At 32.6% G+C, this 21530-nt stretch overlaps 1 protein-coding gene across 3 annotated transcripts in view; it reads left to right on the plus strand.

Annotated features, from left to right (window-relative positions):
* Window positions 1-21530, plus strand: part of LOC126881333 (cholesterol transporter ABCA5-like) — a 230361-nt gene that overhangs the window by 72767 nt on the left and 136064 nt on the right. For all 3 annotated transcript variants that reach the window (XM_050645556.1, XM_050645555.1, XM_050645558.1), the window contains one exon: window positions 7018-7210. In XM_050645556.1, coding sequence (XP_050501513.1) covers window positions 7018-7210 — 193 coding nt within the window. The remainder of the gene's footprint in view (window positions 1-7017; window positions 7211-21530) is intronic.

Genomic DNA, 21530 nt, shown 5'->3' on the forward strand with positions numbered 1-21530 from the left:
GGGCCTTGGACTGGGGACCCCTTGGATTCCCTTGGACCAAAATACGTCCATAAAGCTCTAAGTAGACATATCCATGTCAAAATCGTGTATGAGTAGTTTATCAGATTATTTGATCGTTCAAGTCTCGCGTGCATAGTAAAATATGGAAAAGATCAGAGTTGAAATCAGTCACTTCTTGTTTGTCATATTAACCCTTAAACGCCCAACCTTATTTAGGTTCCATGTACGCCCAAGGGTGGGTAAAAAATGTCCACCTCGAAAATAGCGAATATATTTATTGAGAGTTGTTGGAAATGGATTAAACTTAAGAATCTTATGCTTAATAAATACAGCATCTTCTAAAATATTAATATAAACAATTTACAAACCTTACAACAAAATTACAATGTACATCAAAATTAACATACCAGTAAAAGCCAGTAATTCAGATTTGTCGATTTTCTCCACATTCTTTCTTTCAACCTCCTCATTGGCGGATAATTATGTAGATTATGTAATTATACGTCGATAATTATATGGATTATCTTCCTACCAACGAGAAATTATATAGAAACCTTTAGTAACAAGTTTTACCAAGGGTGTACTTTTTATGCCCACCTATATTTAACTCAAGATTTTTACTTTTATTTTCAAAAATATCGGTAGAACCAAATTAAGATTCGATAAAGGGCTGTCTTTTTAACAATAAATAATTTTTTAAAAATTTTTAAACACGTAATAAATATGTTACAAGAGAATACGCATTAGGTGGACATTTTTTACCCACCCTTGGGCGTTTAAGGGTTAATATAGCGCTCATGCCAGACTTCCTTTAGCTGGGCCTTTGAGCTCGTGCAACGTATTTCGGGTTCTCAAATTAGCTGTACTACTACTCCCCTCTAGGCCTATGAGACACCAGCGTATCCAGTCTAAGCCTCACATTTACATACTGGAATTTTAAACTGCTGCATTAGCCCTTTTGTTTTTTCGTTCACATCACAGCGAAGAAATGTGCGGGCTATCTCCCGTCCCGCTTGGCTATCTGATCGATGGATTGGATAAGACCGATTAGACTAAATAGTGATCCTCCATACTTAAAATTCATAATTTTCAAAATATCTTAGCGTAACTTCAAAACTTACTGAAAACTATCAAACCATGCTGGGAATAACATTATACTCCGAAAATGCATCTACTAGTCCAAGTAATCAAGCTTAAATAGGACAAAACCTCGCAATTTTTACAGAATGGATCGACTAGCTTGAAAATTTGAGAATAAGTATAGTCCAGGGATCAAAATCTATATGATGCCGAAAGGCGCTTTTACCATGGGGGTGGTTGCCACCCCATCTCGGGGTGGACATTTTTCATCATATTTTGCCCGCAAAAGTTGGTAAAAGCATTCATTATAAGAACAACACGTTCCATACTTTTTTTGATAAAATTAATAGTTTTAGATTTATTCGCTATCGAAAGTATTAGTCTTGTATCGAAAAAATCAATGTTTTTAATAAGTTTTCTGCTAATAACTCCAAAAGTTTTCGTTTATGAAAACAACTTTACTTAATAAAAATGTACCTTTTGAAAAAATAAAAAAACTGTTTTTTTAATTTTCTTTAGGACCAATAGTAATCGAGCTATACTTTATTATATGTTAGCTCTTCTTCGTCAAATGCTAAATATTGTAGTTTCAAAGTCAAAAGACGGGAAAACTATCCATTTTTCGAGGATAACTTGTTCAGACTAATTTAAAGTATTTAAAAATATTTATCTCTAGATATAAACAAAAGTCTCTAGCTCAAAAATTAAGTGACTTATAATGAAAATAATGTCATTCCCTATATTTTTAAGCGAAAACGTGATCGGAGCAACCTCCTAATCACCACCCTAATTAAAAGTAGTACCTTATTTGGTCTTCTTTATTTATGTATTATTAATAGATTCTAGATGTTTGACCGGCTTATAATAATTAGTTAAAAAAAAAAATGAAGTTAAAAATGAACAACGAATTTTTGTAGTTTAGAAAAAATGGCCTTTTCTTCAGAATAGAAAAATTATTATCAGAAATACGAAAAAATGTTCAAATATGGAATTTTAGCTTATATAATTCCAAAAGAACATGGTTTGCAAAATTTTTTTTCTATTGAAAAAATTGAGTGAACTATTGGCAATTAAAACTTGTAATAACATGCAAAAACCACCATTACCAACCCTTTCAAAGACACCTTTTTTGCGATTGAGGATGTTAAAAAGATTTAATATTAATAAAAGGCTTATAGATCTAGTAAAAACCTACAAAATTATTTTTTAACAAACTTTCTAAGATAAAAAATAAAAAAGTTACAGTTAAAAAATCAATATATTTTTTTGAAAAAAAAAAGGAGATATCCAATAATTGGAAGCATAAAAGTGTACCTAAGTTAGCGGTGTTTTTAGTCATTGACCGTAATCATTCTTCTTTATTTATGTATTATTAATAGATTCTAGAAGTTTGACTGGCTTATAATGATTAGTTTTTAAAAAACTGGAGTTAAAAGCGAATAATGAATTTTTGTAGTTTGGTAAAAAGAAGGTACCATTGAGCTCAATTTGACTTGTTCGCATCATGGCTGTATGGAAGCAAGTACTTGCATCCATACAGCCATGATGTGAACAAGTCAAATTGAGCTCAATGGTACCTCGAGCGTATACGCTGTGAGCTTCGCTGGTGTCGCTCATAGCGGACTACTAATTCAACTTTCACCGGTAATTTTTAAATTTATTATTTAATTGTTATCGCTTAATATTTACAACGCAAAAAAGTAATTAAATTGTAATCGATTTTTTTAAGATTTTTCCAATCATTTTGACGTTCTATTGACAAAATATGAATTTCTTACTTCGGATACTTTCACAATTATCGTGTAGATGGCGCTAAGATTAATTGATTAATAGATTAATAGAACATTAAAAAAAGTTAAATTCAGTATTTAAAACGTAAGTATATTTAAGGTAAAAATGTATACCACAGCATTGACCAACTAATATTTTTTATAATTAATGTTTCTAATTTTAATTTTAAATTAATCACTTTGACATTTATGTCAAATATCCGGTAAACGTTTACAGATTTGCCACTACTGGCGCTCGCGAATTTATAAATATCCCCTCTACGTACGAGCTCACAGCGTATAACATTGGATATTTTAAACATCCATGTTTAAATTCACATAATTTTTATATGTTCCTATGACGGATTAAATATAAAGGGTTTTTACCCAAATATTTTTACTTTGGTGGTTAGTATGTTAAATTCAAGAAAACACTGATGCTGATGATAATCGGTCAACCGATTGAAAACTAGTTCTGTTTGTTCTGTGATGTAGCGCTGTATAGGGATTTTAACAAATATACCTTTTATAAAGGATTTCATGGTTTTTTGTAATAAATAGTATACAGCCAACTACAGGAAGTTTTTTTTCCTCGTGGATTCTTTTCTAATATGTTATAGCCTTATTCTTTATCAATATCGCTGTAATAATATTGTTGCTAGACATGTAAATTGTCACTGTATACCGGGTGTACCAATCGAACTGTGTTTATTTCAGTTCACCACACCCTGTAGAATATTCTACCATTTATAAAATACTTATAGCCAACTATAGCCTCAGGTTTTCTTAACATGCTGTTTTTTGATTCATCCGCTTATGTTCGAAAATAAAAAAAATTGGTAGGTTCTTTAACAACTAGCCATGTTCTTCGTCAATAGAGGGTGTTTCTAAATGAGTGCGACAAACTTTAAGGGGCAATTATGCATTGAAAAATAATGACCGCTTGCTTTATAAACAATAAACATATGTCCGGAAATGCTCTGTTTCCGAGATACGGAATGTTGAAGTTTTTCTTACAAACTGACGATTTCTTTATTGCTCTAAAACGGATTGAGATAATATGCAAATGAAATTTGGTAGGCTTTAAGAAGTAGCAATTTCTTAAAACCTACCAAATTTCATTTGCATACCTCAATCCGTTTTAGAGTAATAAAGAAATCGTCAGTTTGTAAGAAAAACTTCAACATTCCGTATCTCGGAAACAAAGCATTTCCGGACATATGTTTATTGTTTATAAAGCAAGCGGTCATTATTTTTCCATGCAGAATTACCCCTTGAAGTTTGTTGCACTTATTTAGAAACACCCTTTAAATACTGATGAAGAACATGGCTAGTTGTTAAAGTACCTAACTTTTTTATTATCCAACATAAGCGAATGAATAAAAAAAAGAATTTTAAAAAAACCTAAGGCGATAGTTGGGTTTTTAATTTCAGTATTTTGTAAATGCTAGAATATTCCAGAGGGTGTTGTGAACTTTGAGGAAAAAACACAGTTTGATACGTACACCCGATATATAATAAAAATTTATCTGTTTAGCAACAATATTATTACAGCGATATTGTTAAAGTATGAAGCTATGACATGTTTTAAAAAATCACTTAAATCGGACAACAGGTTTAGGAAATACGAGACATCAAAAATGACCCATTTTTTTGGGTGCCTGTTTTCTCTGACGCGCAGTGTATATAATTGCATTTCGTTTCAATACTTGTTCTACAGGTTTTTCGGCGTAGTCAAGTCTCATCAGAAACACTTGTGGTTATTTCAAACTAAAACTAAGTGCAATCTATTTTGGTTGATTTATAGTAAGATTGTTGAAAAAAACACTTCATTAGTATTGTACCACTTACACTACCCCACATTTTCCGTTCCAGCTTTCTTCCTAATGAAGAGCAATATTTGGAAACAAAGCCTATGCTTTCCTAGGCAGGAGTTTTGGACAGAAAATTTAAAGATTTGCCTTGAATAACACTGGGGAACACATTTTTTGTTGAGTTAGATCTGACACTTGTTTTTCACTAATTTTTGGCGTCTGAATCTGAGAATAACCTCAGATTTTCTCTGTCACATCAACTTTTTAAACTACAGGATATCCTCAAAAATCATAAAAATCATGCATATAAAGGAACATAAAATAAAAATCAGTTTACAATACAGTTTATAAATCATTTAATTTAAGTTAAATCGAGTTCATACAAATAAAATTGTTTAATAGGGCTTTTCATTCACAGTCATTTGTTTCGAGCTTGTGTCAAATGTCGTATAATCCGTGTATATTAATATTATACACAGACTATACAACATATGACAGAAGCACGAAACAAATGACAATCGATGAAAAGCCCTATAATGAACATTACTTACAAATTAAGAACAAAAATTGCGTTTATGGCTTTTTCAGGAGTGTTTAGTTTGTGTACATTCGCGCTTGATGCTCCAAAAATAGCCAGCCATCATATGTACATCCTATCTACCTTGGTACCGTGCTTCCATGATGCAACAGAACCAAATAAATTTCCATTATGGAGGAGAACACATTTCAAGCTCCGCTTTGAGCTATCTATAAACAGTCTTGAGTTATAGTTTAATTGAAATTATAGTTTGAAATTCCCAATTCTTCCATTAAACCACTTACATTATGGCAAAACACAAATCCACCTTCACTTTGAAAATATTGCAGAAATGCCCTTTCTCGTGTTCGAAAATAGGATACCTTGGCTCCTTTTTTTTCTCATTGAGTCGTGATGCTAAGAGCTCTGAAGCTTTTTTGGATAGTTCCAAATCTCGTACCAAATCATTTAGCTCTTGTTGTTCGAATCCCTTACGTACGGAGTCATCTTCAATTTCGAAATCTTCATCGTTGGAGTCGCTTTCATCTGCACCATATCCGTATTCCTCTTCTTCCAAATTGGGAAATTCATTGAAAACTGGCGTATAGCTGACAGTAAACTAGGATACTCTATTTTACATTTGTTTTTCTTGTTATATCCTGATGTTTTCACTATACAAAAGTAACAATCACTTGAATGCTCTTTGGGCTCACGCCAAATCATAGGTATACCAAATGGAAGTTTAGCACGTTCTCCCTTGGTCCACATCCGTAAACCCGGAAATGCACTTTATGAGGTGCCCATACTTTATCTTGATCACCAAGTTTCACTTTAAAATAGGCAAAATATGCTTGTCTGACAAATGTACTAATGTTTGTCCTTTGACTGGGAATGGTAAAACTGCCACATATATAACAAAACGAATCGGGGCTATTTTCGCACTTACGACGTATAGGAGCACAGGTAACCATGAGGAAACGTTTCAGTTCAAACACACTAAAGGGCCGGTTTTTCAGTGCTGGGTTAACCCAGATTTTTCGGTCACCGAAATTTTTATGGTTAATCAGTTTTTCAGTACTAGGTTATCGCTTAAACCCGTTTAAGTTGACCAAGATTTTAACCGATACTCGCTATCATAGGTGGTTTAACTCCGAATTTTCCGACAGACGTTTATCTATATTTGCTGACAGAAGAGGTTAGTTAAATTATGACATTTTGTGTTATCGCGGGAAATATTGTATTATGTATTATTATATTCTTGATTATATCTTCATCATCAAATGAAGAATCGGAACTTGAATGCATTAATCATTTTTGTAATGTTATGTTATTTGTTATTTATAAAATAGGTTATGAAATTCTATTTTGTTTATTTTTCTGTCAAAAATCTATAGAATTGCACATCTTGGTATAAAGCACTGAAAAACGATATAAGGGTTAAAATATTGGTTAAAATTTAAACTAGGTTAGCTAACCAAAATTTTAACCGCTCACTGAAAAACCGGGCCTTAGCAGTTCTATACACTTCAGTAACAAAATACTAAATACTGCTAACCGATACACAACGTTTCACCACAGTATAACAGACATAACTGAATTTAACAGGCAAGTCTAGACAAATTGCAGTTATCAGAGCGTCATTACTCCCACCAGGCGCCCCACCCCCATAGAAAAAGAACGTGACGTGATAGAAGAAAACTAAAAACAGTTTTGAAATCAGCATGCCTAATTCTATAAAAAACTGCTAAAAAATTTAACTCAACAGAAATTAAGTTTCAAATTGTTCCCCAGTGTAATTGATGCCTAAAATGTATTATTATTTAATTTTATATTTCAGTTACCAGATTCGTACTAATCCCTACTATATCAGTACCCCTAGTTCTAATGATATTGGCTGGGATAAACAGTCTTGTAGGGGTGGTACAAACCCAAATTCAAACATGGAAGACGGCAGTACATGTCCAGCTAATACTTACTACTTTTCTGGATTTTTGGCTCTTCAAACCCTCTTAGACTATACGCGAATACAAGTAAGTTTTCATTTATATATGTTACAGTGAAAGTTGACGTTTCAGGGCAGGTTAACCTTTACTAGTCACGGTCGACTCTCGCTGGGCATCTTAGTGAAAGTTGAATTCTGAAATAACAAGATCAACTTTCACTAGTGAAGGTTGACCATTCTTAGTGAACGTCAACCTCCCCTACAGCAGTCTAGGGAAAGTTACACAGACGTACAAACAAGATCAACATCCACTAGTGAAGGTTGACAATTCCTATAGTGAATGACAACCTCCTCTACAACAGTCTAGGGAAAGTTAGAGAGAAATAAAAGACTAATCTTAAATCACGTATACTTTTATAACAAAAGTAAATTTAGAATTTGAAAGATGAACAAATAAGAACAAAATAAAACGTGAAACTATAGTCTACAATTTAAAGACTATAATAGAGACGAAAATACTATAGTCAACAATAATAAAATTATTTGTTGCAACATGATAATGCTTTATGGCATTTGGAATTGCATAAAACATTGTTTTTTATGCAGTAACACTTCTTTGTTTGGCACTTCTTGTTACAACTGCACTTAAAAAATCCTTGCCCACTTCCGGTTGACTGAGTAGTAGCAACTGTTCGTAAAGTAAGTGTCTTTTCCATTGGAATTTCATCTTCTTTTATAATGTTTACTGGACAAGTATTAAACTGGGATCTGCAAATAAAAAGATACTTGCAGGCTTAAATGTAAAATTACTAATTATTATACTATGCGGTATTAAATACGTTCAAACAAGTTAAACTTCATAAAAGTATTAAAAATGTAAACTAAATTGACGACAGGTCAAGGTCGTTCGCCCGCCGTGCACATCCGCCAGATGTTCAACATTCCCTAGGCTGATTCCGTGAAGGTTCACCTTCCCTAGTGAAAGCTGATATATATTTTCTACTATCAACATTCACTGGTCATTTCAGTGAAGGTCGACAATCACTAGCGACGGTACACCTTGACTAATATTCAGCTTTCACTGTAACATATACACCACCAAACTTTTAGTATGAAATCACCATGTATTTCAAAACAACATTTATTTCTTTTGAAAAACATTGTTATTTTAGCAGAGAATAAAGGTTTTATTGAAAATGAACAAACATCAAGCACAGAGCTCGGTACGTTCTAGGTTACTTATTTGCTTTTAGGGCAGTCAATGAGGGTATTTGGCTCCGAATTCCATCCTGCTACATCGATTTACTAGATATTTTCACAGTAAGTAGGAAATAGCTCAAGAAACAAAGTTTACCCCATGCCGATGTGCGCTTTTATCTTGGGGGTGGTTCCCACCCCTTGGCGGAGGTGAAAAATGTTTTGGTTAAAATAGCCACGGAATAGGCTAGAGAACCTAATTTTAAGCAAAAACTGTTCTATAATTATTTTTTGAAAACTCAATACTTTTTGAGTTTTGTTCTGAAGCTATTTTCTTGTGGCATTTTTATAATCAAGTATATTCAAATGGGAAATAAGCCACAATTTTACCTAAAAATGATTTTATTAACGTTTCGACGCCCAAGTCGGGTGTCGTTGTCAAAATACAAAATAATACTAAATAAACAAAGTTTGGTGTTGCTTAGTAAAAAATTCTTCTAATAATTTATTTAATCTGACTCATTTATATCGGCAATTCAGACACGTATTATACATTTTAAAGTAGACGACTTTAAAATGATATTGCCAATATTGATGAGTTGCGTTCCTGGGACGACTTTACTAAAAGATAGTTCATTCGATTACATGAAATCAATCCCAACTCAAGAATATCCGCCACAAAAAATCATAGCATGTGATCTGTTCAATGACAGATCTTTTTTTCAATTTCAATCAACAGATCACATGCTATGATTTTTTGTGGCGGATATTCTTGAGTTGGGATTGATTTCATGTAATCGAATGAACTATCTTTTAGTAAAGTCGTCCCAGGAACGCAACTCATCAATATTGGCAATATCATTTTAAAGTCGTCTACTTTAAAATGTATAATACGTGTCTGAATTGCCGATATAAATGAGTCAGATTAAATAAATTATTAGAAGAATTTTTTACTAAGCAACACCATTTTTGTTTATTTAGTATTATTTTGTATTTTGACAACGACACCCGACTTGGGCGTCGAAACGTTAATAAAATCATTTTTAGGTAAAATTGTGGCTTATTTCCCATTTGAATATACTTTTTGAGTTATTCGTAGTTGAAAATTGGCCATTTTCATTGAAAAACGGCACCTTTTCGGACGGATTTTTGCGAATAACTTAAAAACTCTGCATCTAATAAAAAAAACTATATAAAATATTTCTGTAGGTTATAAAAAACAAAGGGATTCGTTCCCTTATAAACCATCTAGTTAAAATACAAAGAGGGATATGGTAGGTAAGAAGAGTTTGTTTTTTTTTGCTGCATGCTCAAATCGGTGTATTCAACTTGAAATAACAGAGAAACTGTCGATTTTATAATGACACTAATGACACTAATACCTTTTGTAGTGCTTGAAAAGACCTTTAAAATGAGCAATACTAAATGTCGATTACATTCAAACTAAGCGAGATATTCTGCAAACAAGTTGATGACTAATGTATTTTAAGAAAAAATGAGAAGTATATTTAACCCCTCATCCATCAGAATTTAAATACATCGTTTTCCTTTTGCAATACTTTTTATTGTAATGTTATTTCTACGTTCAAAAAGTTGGACTGGATTAAAATGAATTGTTTTTGAAAAAAAATAAAATCAAATTACAGAGCGCATTTTTAAATTTTCTTAAAAATCTTCCTTTTTCTCCATGTAACTCGAAAAAGATAAGAGATACGAAAAAAAGATACCACACAAAAATGTAGGGCTTTTTCAAATAAAAATTTTCTTTTTATTTTTCATTACTGTATCTTCTATCATTTTTAAGTTACATGGAGAAAAATAAAGATTTTTAAGAAAATTTAAGAATGCTCTCTAAAATTGGATCTTTTTTTTTTCAAAAACCATTCATTTTAAACCCGTCCAACTTTTCAAACATAAAAATAACACTATAAGAAAAGGTATTGTGGAAGGAAAACGATGCATTTACATTTTGGTGGGAGGGGGTTAAAATTACTTCACATATTTTCTTAAAATACATTAGTTATCAATTTTGCTTGCAGTATATCTCGCTTAGTTTTAATGTAACGGACCTCTGATAAAGCTCATTTTAAAGGTTTTTTTCAAGCACTACAAATGGTATTACTAGAATTATATACCTTAAATCGACCGTTTCTGTTATTTCAAGTTGAATACACTAAGTTGAGAATGTACCAATAAACAAACTATTTTCACCTACCATATCTCTTTTTGTATTATAACTAGAAGATTTATGAAGGCAAGTGTCTATTTGTTTTTTATAGCCTACAAAAATGTTTAATATAGTTTTTTTAGTTAGATGCATAGTTTTTAAGGTATTCGCAAAAAACCGTTCAAGAAAGTATTATGTTTCAATTAAAAATGGCAAATTTTCAACCACGAATATCTCAAAAAGTATTGAGTTTAAAAAAAAAACAGTTTTTGCTTAGAATTATGTTCTCTATCGAATTCCGTGGAAATTTTAACCAAAAAATTTTCCACCCCTTAGAAGGGGTGGGAACCACCCCCAAGATAAAAGCACACATCGGCATAGGGTAGACTTTAAATTAGGAGATAAGTAGAGGCTATGCCCAAAATTTCATTAAAATCCATGCAGTGGGTAGAATTCGGAGGTAATATCCTATTCTTGCTCCCATTGGCTGGCGTATTTAGTTGTAACTTGAACTGAAATAAATGAACTAATCTCTAAAACACAAAATGACATATTTGGGAACTGCGATAACGGACCAACTAGATCCAGACATAGAAATAGAACGTAGAATAGCAATGACTAAAACTACTTTTATGAAAATGAAGTCATTTCTTTGCAATAACCATCTCAGTTTAGAACTAAGACAAAGAACGGTTAAGTGCTATATTTGGTCCGTACTTTTGTAAAGTGCAGAAGTGTCAACGCTAAAAGTATCAATCATGAACAGAATTGAAGCATTGGAAATGTGGATTCATAGACGGATGCTGAAAATACCCTGGACAGCAAGAAAAACTAATGAGGAAGTACTAATGAGGGTCAACAAAGATAAAGAACTGCTAAAGATTATTAAACATCGAAAAATGTTTTATCTGGGGCATATAGTGAGGGGAAGTCGATATAAAATATTACAACTGATCCTTAAAGGCAAAATAGAGGGCCGTAGAGGTGTAGGAAGAAAACAGGTTTCTTGGTTAAAAAACATTCGTGAATGGACTTAGATTTTAAATGCAGGACAATTATTACATATAGCAGAAAATCGAGAAGCCTTCGCAAGGATGATCGCCAACGTCGGATAATTCTGATATGGCACGTGAAGAAGAAGAATCTCTAAACATATTTTAAAAGCTAAAATATGTCCTATGTTGGTTAAACGGACGTGTAAACGGGAAATATTATTGGTCTTGCGGAACAAGGAATGTTACAGTGGAACATAGCTGCAATAGTAGGCGTAAGACAGCGCATTGTGTCAAAAACCTATGCAAGGTATCAGAAATAAGGAAAGCAAAGCTTAGAAATGAACCAAGATAAAGTGGCAATAAATATCAACAGCTCGCCATGATCGTTTCATTGTCCGAGCATCTAGAAGAAACCCAACAATTTCAGACCTGCAACTACAAAGTTATCTTTTGAAAGCTATAGTTTTAAGAAATTTAATTGAAATTGAAAAGAAATCGAGTTGGTACCCAAGAGCTATACAGCAGGAGAGAGTTACGGGTCCCTGAGTTATTGGCGTCCAGAACATCAAAATTGGAACATTAGAAATTGGCAAAATGAAACCAAATTCATGTATGTATTTAGAGGATGAGGAAGACCAGAAAGAATGGAATCTGCTGGATCTGTTAACAGATATAAAGTCAAAGTGACATGTTATGAGGAGGCACTATGATCGATAAAAAATTCCTTTAATTTTCATCCAAGCAACTGTCGAAATCTTATTTGCATCTGGAAAATCCTTTCGAGTTTTTTTAGCTTTAGAGAGAGCTTTACCATTTTCACTAAGTGTATTGGGATAATTCTTCCACGGCTTTGTGCAGTGTGTTTTTATATTAAAAATCTACATCACATCTAAAATCCACAAACAAATGGTGAGTATAAAGGTCCCCGCACAAACCTTATGGAAAATAGGTCACAGTGGATTTCGTTCAAACTTTGGGAAAATACTGTTTGAAGCATCCTGATAAAAAGTTCTCATGGCCACAACTCAATCGTATAAATGATTTTCAAGATATAGAACCCCAAACTCGGAAAATTATAAGATTTACGGGGTATTCCAATTCCGTGAGTTATTGGTTATTTGGCAACATGTAGAAGATTGGATCAAGGAAAAGTACTAGTAGTCTATGATTTTTTCCTGGCTATCCAATGGCGACCTTTACTTTGACCTTGTCCTTCAATGGACGTCATCTTCTAGAGTTTCGAGGGTTTTCGGCATTCAATTGATATAAACAGATTACTCATAGGTTTTTGGAATCGCTAAACAAGAATATGCCATCAGAATTGTCCTCCGGATGACGTGGTGGCCAGGACCTCTGTAAGGGACGTCATCTTCTAGAGTTTCGATGGTTTTCGGCATTTAATTGATGCAAATGAATTACTGGAGGATTTTTTGAGGTCCCTCTACACGAATATGCTACCAGAAACGACTCCCGGTGCACCTAATTTCCAAGGTCAATGAAAGGGGCTCCTGGAGTTTCAAGGGTCTTTGGTACTACATTAATACAAACGGGTTAGTTATAGGTTTTTGGGGTTGCTGGACACGAATACGTGATCAGCACAGACACAGGAGCACCTGGTGCCTAACACAGGTTATCTTCTGGAGTTTCGGAACAATCATAATAATGTAAATTTATAGGTTAATATCGCTAAGTTTCCCATCTCGACTAGGTTCATTTCTTATTATATCACAGCTTAATACGTTTTCCAACTTTTGTGCTAGTTTGCCGTATATTAGCGCGCTCATCACTGTATATAAAGGTCACAAATACTAATTAAGGAGCAAAACCTGAAGATCTAACGGTTGGAACATATTTATATTATACTTTCGAAGGAGTAAGAGAGTTCGTATATCTAGGCTCACAAATCAACCAAAGTAATACAGTAACTGCAGAAATTAACAGATGCATATATCGACACCTGATATGAAAAACATTGTATCTCCACTTACAATGTTTTTCAACTACGGCTTAAATAGCAACTATAAACGATAACCTTCAATTTGGTCTAAGAACTTTTATCCTTATGTAATTATAGAGTTATTTAACAAAATAACCTCATTGTAAGTAAATTTTTTTACTAAAACATTGTAACATGGGATATAATGTTTTTCTCGAAACATTTATTGAGTAAGTTTTTATAACTGCATTGTAAGTTGTGATACAAGAATGTAAGGTAGTGGAATATTACGATGAACAACATTGTAAGTCAATGTAGTCAGGAAGTAAATTCGATATTATTAACTGCTGAGCATACTAAACATGCGTCAAATCGTAAAAACTCACGTAAAAATACTAGTTTAGAATTTGAAACAAAAATAATAACACCTATATCATTCACTGCTGAACTAATTTCTACTGATGAAACTCAGATAATCAATGGTCACAGTGGATTGCACGCTCAAGAGACATCGACAGTGGAAACTTCTACATGCACCGAAGATGCAAGTTCACCATTAGATACGTCTGCTAAGAAAAAACAATACCCCAAGAAGAAAAATGTTGAAAGGAAGAGAAAAAGGGATCCTATTGTTTGAAAAATGAATGTCTTGAAGAAACTGAGGAACTCTGGCCAATAATACCTATACTGGAAAAACTGGAAAATTATCGAAAATTAGAGAACTGGGACCTGGATGTAACGAAAAATGTATCAGTAAATGTAAATCGAAATTATCTGAAAATGATAGACTCAATTTATTTAATAATTTTTGGGCAATGGCTAATCATAACCAACAAAGCGAATATTTATATAGATATGTTCTCAGACAAGAGAGGAAAGTTGCAAAGCTAAAAGAGTCCAGAAGACACTGGACATATGAATATAATTTGCAGTTGGCAGAACACCGACTTCAACTTTGTAAGAAAATATTTTTGGACACTTTTAACATAACAGATATGTGGTTAACTACACTATTCAAAAAAATTAATAGTCATGAAGGCGGATGGCGTATACCCGGAGATATGCGTGGTCGTCACAAGAACAGGGCAAATGCTGTAGACAAAAGTATTAAAAATTCGATTCGTGCGCATATAAACTCTGTTCCAGCAAAAGAATCCCATTACGTAAGGCAAAGAACAAGTAAGATGTATTTTGATGAGTCTTTAACTTTTCCCAAATTGTATTCACTATATCTATAATGAATGGATGTTAGAGAATCACCCATGCGATAAACCAGCCATCACAAGTCAGTACAGAAACATATTCAATACTGAGTTTAATATCGGTTTTTTTGCACCGAAAAAAGATATGTGTGTTACTTGCAATCTACATAACACTAAAGCAGAGAAAGGCAAAATAGAAAAAGAATATGCTTTACATATTGGAAATAAATGTGTTGCACGTGAAGCCAAAAATCGCGATAAAGAGGTTTCTAAGAAAACAGAAACGGTTGTAACTGCCTGCTTTGATTTGCAAAAAATATTAACTACGCTCCAATCAGAGGTATCATTGTTTTATTATAAAAGGAAGTTCAAAGTGTATAACTTTACTATCTTTGACCTTGGATCTGCGGAAGGTTATTGTTATGCATGGGATGAAACCACAGGTAAAAAGGGGCCTAATGAAATAAGTAGTACGCTATTTGATTTTATTAAGAAAAAAGTTGCTGGTGGAGCATTAGAGTTTAGATTTTATTCAGATTGTTGTGGAGGACAAAATCGAAATCGAATAATATTTTTAATGTATATTTATGCAGCTAAGATCATGAATATTAATATTACACACACGTTTTTTGAGGTGGGCCACTCTAAATCTGAGGGTGATTCAATGCACGCCCTTATTGAGCGAAGAAAAAAGACCTAAGTTGTTTATGTACCACAACAGTGGTATACACTGATAAGGTGTGCGAAAGTCACAGGAAAACCATACGATTTGAAAGAACTAAGTCAAAATGACATCTTGGACTTTAGTTCAATGTTAAAGAAAATACCGAATTGGGATTTAGATATAGATAAAAAAGTTTTCTGGTCGAAAATACAATACGTAAAAATATATAAATAAAAGAACAACCACATATTATTAGTTTTCAGTACGATCTTATTTCTGACCAATTATCATTTATAAACTTAGAATGCAAACCAAAATCGAGCAAAAGGGCTATAAGGAATAAAAATATACACGATTTATGGGAAGTACAAATCCCTTTAGCATATAATGGGTTACTTCCCATAACCACTTCAAAATATAAAGATCTTGTTGCTTTGTGCTCTGGTAAAGCTATACCAGAGCAATATTGCAGTTTTTATTTAAATATTCACCACTCTCAACAAACAGAATATTCGGATGATGATTCTGAATAAAAGTTTGCTAGGGGTTAATTTTGTTTATTTTTTAATAGAATATAAACTGTTTTATAGTTTGTAAATGTTCATTTTGTAATAAATAAATCTAAAAGATATTATTTTATTTACCTACTTCTTGTTAGTATGTATGACGTAAATTCTTAAATACTACTTGTCTGAGCAAAAAATCACGTTTCAAGTAAAACCAATAAAATAAATTAATTATAATCTCTTTATTTGGATAGTTACTGATTAGTTACAATTTATATGCACCTAACCAAAGAAACATACAGTGTTGAAATATCATTGTATGAACCACTTACAATGATCTTCACCTAAAATTCTGAAAAAATTTGCTATTGTAACTCGACCTAAATCAGGACCAGTAATGTTAACAACAATGTGATATGTAAAAGTGAAAAGCTGACAAAAAGTTATAAAATATGGATTAAGAACATTACAAAAAATATAAAAGCTGACAGAGTAAAAAAATAAAATGTTTTGGAAATTTCTTTAAATCGCTTTCCTGTAAACTAAGCAAAAGTGAGTTACAATGTTTTTCATATCAGGTGTCGATATACATATCTAGCAAATAGAGCGTACTATGGATTAAAGAAACTTTTAGCATCAAATATAGTTACAAACAGAACAACAATATTGATATACATAACTATAATCTTTCAGAGATAACGTGGCATGATGGTACACAAAATGTAACGTTGGACTCATAGTCCGCAAATTAAGAAAAGGTCCAAAAAAGAAATATTTTCGGACAACCGGTCTGAGAATTTGTTACATATTTAAAATAGACAAAAAACATTTGTACACAAATTTATTTTAATTATTTTTATTTAAACTCTGGCTTTGAAAATCCTAGTTAAATTAACAGATATATCATTTTCACATTTTGGGTACTATAAAACACAAAATCCCAAATTATACAAATACAAACCAACTATTTCTAAGAAATTAAGCACAGACTTAATAAAAAACAAATGTTTGAACTGCATAGTAGATACCTATTGGCTGTGAGTTTCGACGGTAGCGAAATCTCGCGGTTTGAAACTTTAATTTTCTGATAAAATTTATGTATGTGAAATATACAAAACGAGAAAAATAGATACTTATCTAGAAAGACACAAATTATGAACTGAAATATTATTGTAACCTGATTACTAAACGAATACACAGAATTAATAGTAAAATTAATTATGTTTTTTTATTTTATTCATTATAATTTTAATATTTAATATATAAGTTCGTGAGACTGGATGACTGCTTACGCAAGAGACCATTGAGAAAAAGAATAAGTTTATATATGAATTATTTAACATTTTAAAGGTTACCTCTGTTTATTTTTGTGTGCTTACTGCTTTGCTTATTAAAATTTGTAATTTGTATGAATTGTAATTTGTTTAATTTCTATCAAAATAAATATTAAACATTCATATTATATTATTATAATATAATATTATATATTATATTATAATAATAATAATAAGTTTATATTATAATAATAATTATTATAATAATAATAATAAGTTTATATTTATAATAATAATAATAATAATAAGTTTATATTATAATTATTATAATAATAATAATAAGTTTATATTATAATAATATAAACATTCATATTAAATAAATATTAAACTGGATTCAGTCTTATTTCCCATGATATCCAATTTCAATCAGCAACACCAAAAAAGGAAAGGATTTAGTTGATACAGGACATGTACGCAATGTTTCCGAATATAATAACTGCATCCAGTACTGTTATATTCAATATTTTTACATGAATCAATACAACAGCTGCAATATCTTGTTTTCTTTTTTGAAAAATCCATATTACCCGCCATTTCAGTTTGTGAAGTTTATCAAATGCACAAAACAAAACTGCCAACTGCCACTAACACAGCGTTGCCACATTTTATTTAGAAAATCTACTGTTAAGTTTAGCTTACTAAAATCTACTTATCAAAAACTAAAATATACTATAAAACTTTATTAATATATTTGTATATAATTTATGACTTTTTATAATAAAAATAACAGCTGACTAACTAGAAATTTTTTTTATTTAGCTAATGCCTCGACAACTAATGGGCATTGGCATGGTACCATGATGGTATAGTGGATTTTACCAATTAGGTAGCTAGTGTTAAGTCGACTTTACATTACATGATTTATCATGTGATTTGTCATATGATTTGGTCATGGAGTAAAATTTACATGTTTACACTGTGTGATTTGTCATATGATTTTGCCATAAGCATTGCATGTGTTTTATCATAAGCATTGTCATGCGGCTCGTCATGGGCAAAATCATATGATAAATCACGTGATAAATCATGTAGTGTAAAGTCGACTTTATGTGTAGTGTGTGTGTTGAGTAAGTGTCTTGTTACTTTGCAAAGTCGATGTCATTGTCTTTGCAGAGATGCTAATTGTATCCGAACGTCTGCGGTCCCTCCGGTGGGTACCGATCCCACAAGGATAGAAACTATTTTCATTTATTAATTTATAATAAACGAAAAATTCTCTACCCTGGTGAGATTCAAACTCACGACCATTCGGACCTTTCGATCCAAAGGTAGGCGCTCTTACCACTGAGCCACAGAGGGAGTTTAACTAGAAATTAATATGACTGTTTGTAAACAAAAACCAAACTTTTTTATATTTTAACTGGGGAACAAAATGACCAACTATAATTAATTTTTATCAGTTTCATATTTAATATTTGTATATAATATTTTGTCATCCACTGATTTTAACATCTGCATATCTGGATCACATTCTTCAAACAATTATTTCGCATTTTACATTAGAAACACGCAAACACAACATTTGTTGTTGTGCAAAGTTACATATATTATAATTAGGCCCGGTCTTTTCACCTCCGAATAAATATTTATTAGGAAGTTTATCCGGCAGATTACATGTAAATCTGTCAAATAAACCTCCGAATAACTTTTATTCGGAGGTGAAAAGCCCGGGCCTTAGATATTTTAGTTTTCCATCGTTAGCTTCTAACAGGCTCACCGACCACCGAATACCAGGGGTGGGATTCTGTGTACGTATCGCTAACGCCTATCGCTTTCTATCAATGTCAATATATTTGAATTTTTTAGTTTTAATTCAAATATTTTCTTGTTTTACTAAGTGGAACTTCAGCATCGATTAGAGTATAACCTAGCAACACTAGAAAATAATTCAATTAAAGCTAAAAATTCAAATATTTTGATGTTCAAATATCGATTGAAAGCGACATGTAGATATCTACAGTGCATAGAATCCAAGCCCAGAACTCTTCAATAATACCTGAAATAGGTACTGATTGCACTGCTACTTGAAATCTGCAAGTTTGTTACACCAGAATCCAGTTTCATTTCTGTTTAATATTCATCATCTATGTCCTGGGGCTAGATTCCGTGCACTGTAGATATCTACACTTCGCTTTCTATCGATGTCAATTGTCGTGAAAATATTTGAATTTTTAGCTTTTATTGAATTATTTTCTAGTTTTGCTAGTTGATGCTGAAGTGACACTTGTAAAACAAGAAAATATTTGAATTAAAACTAAAAATTCAAATATATTGACATTGATAGAAAGCGGTCGGTACACAGAATCCCACCCCTGAATCTTATTTTCGGTAATGACATTGGGAAATTGTAACAAAATGTCTAAAAATTAATTTAGAAATGGTGTAAATACTATTAAAAAGCAAATTTTATTTTAGTCATAAGAAAATGTTGAAATATAACAAAAATCTACTAAAAAATATTGCCTACTAGAATTTTTTAAAAAATATCAAAAATCTACCAAAAAAGTAGAAATCTACTAAATGTGGCAACGCTGCACTAACAGCTGTGGCGAAAACCGTCAAATCCCCTCTCCTCTACCCATGGCGCGCCATTTAAATTTATCAGATAAATGCACAAAACTGCCACTAACAGCGCTGGCGAAAGCTGTCAAATCCCCTCTACCCATCGGCTCATGGCCAATACACCTCATGAAATGAGGCACTCTTTGTGGAACATCCAAGACTTCTGAGATTGGCTCCATGATTTCTTCTTCCATGTTGGCGTGGTGGTACAGTGTCTCTTCGAAATATCCTTCCAAACTAGCATCGTCATCGACAAGCTTCAACTTCTGGCGCAGAATCAGAGAGAAATTCTGCATGAAGCTTTTCAAGATATGCTTTTTTCTTTTCAAAAATGATATTTAAAAAATCTGTAAAGTTTATGTCAATCACATATACATAACACGACATAATCAGTATATCACACTATATTTTTGTTTGCCCTAGAAATAAAATATTTTATAATTGAATCTTACCTGAAGATTTGTTATAACTTAGGTACCCTGCGGACTCACGCTCCGCAATTCGATACAGCATCACAACTAAATGCACCAGATAACTCTCACATGCCCCCTGAATAAAGTGTCCCCTTTCTTGAAGTTAGCGAGTACCTCATTACCGAGACCGCAATTAATCGTCAGAAATCGACAAATAATTCGACACGTGGACTCACAGTCCGCACGTTAACCCTGAAAGGCTAATCAAGCCCGTCCTCACGTATGCGTCAGAAACGTGGACGATAATAAAAAGTGATGAAGATCGGTTAGGCTGTTTTGAACGAAAAGTGGCTCAGACATATCTATAAAGGCGTCCGGGGACAGGTTGTATAATATTAGTGCACCCTATGTAACCTACATCCTGAATCTTATGTTTGTGCGTCACAGTGTTGCACAATCTTTTTTGTTTATTTCCTTTATAATTTCAATCAATGTTAAATGTACCTACAAGATTTATAGAATAATTTTATAAGAACGTTTAAATTGAACCCAATTTTAAAAAAATGTAAAAATTTTGAATAATTATCCACGTCCGTCTATCCGTCCGTCCGTTCGTCTGTCTGTTTGTCAGTAAACACAATTCCTTCGTCATTATACCAGGTAGAATGAAAAATGAGACGTCAATTGAAAGCTTATAATCCAAGGATGGTACTAAATGTGAGAAATTTAACCTAGGCTGTCTGTTCGTCCAACTGCGAATATGACTCCTTCGCTATTATACCAGGCAGAAAGACAAATAAGGTGTAAAATGAAAGTTTATAGTGCAAAGCTGATACGGTAGGTGATAAAATTGACCTAGGCTATCTGTCCGTCTGTCCGTCCAACCTTTAGTACCATCCTTGGATTATAAGCTCTCATTCGAGACCTCATTTGTCATTCTACCTGGTATAGTGACGGAGTAGTTATATTCGCGGTCGGAGGGACAGACAGCCTATGTCAAATTTCTCACCTTTAGTACCATCTTTGGATTATAAGCTTTCATTTGACACCTCATTTGTCATTCTACCTGTATAGTGACGGAGGAGTTATATTTGCGGTCGGACGGATAGACGGGCAGACAGCCTAGGTTAAATTTCTCACCTTTAGTACCATCCTTGGATTATAAGCTTTCATTTGACACCTCATTTGTCATTTTACCTGGTATAATGACGGAGGAGTTGAGTTTACAGACAGACAGACAGACAGATGGACGTGGATAATTCAATATTTTCACATTTTTTCAAAATTGGTGAAAACAACAACATAAAAAACTTTATTTAATTGGTGTTTCAAAACTATTTTTTAAATACAACTTTATGTAATGTGATAGTATGAAAAAATAGAGGATATGCCAACGGTGTTAACATGTCGAGTTCGGATCCGATGCCAAAAT

The sequence above is a fragment of the Diabrotica virgifera genome, chromosome 3 (genome assembly GCF_917563875.1).
Source record: "Diabrotica virgifera virgifera chromosome 3, PGI_DIABVI_V3a".
NCBI lineage: Eukaryota > Metazoa > Arthropoda > Insecta > Coleoptera > Chrysomelidae > Diabrotica > Diabrotica virgifera.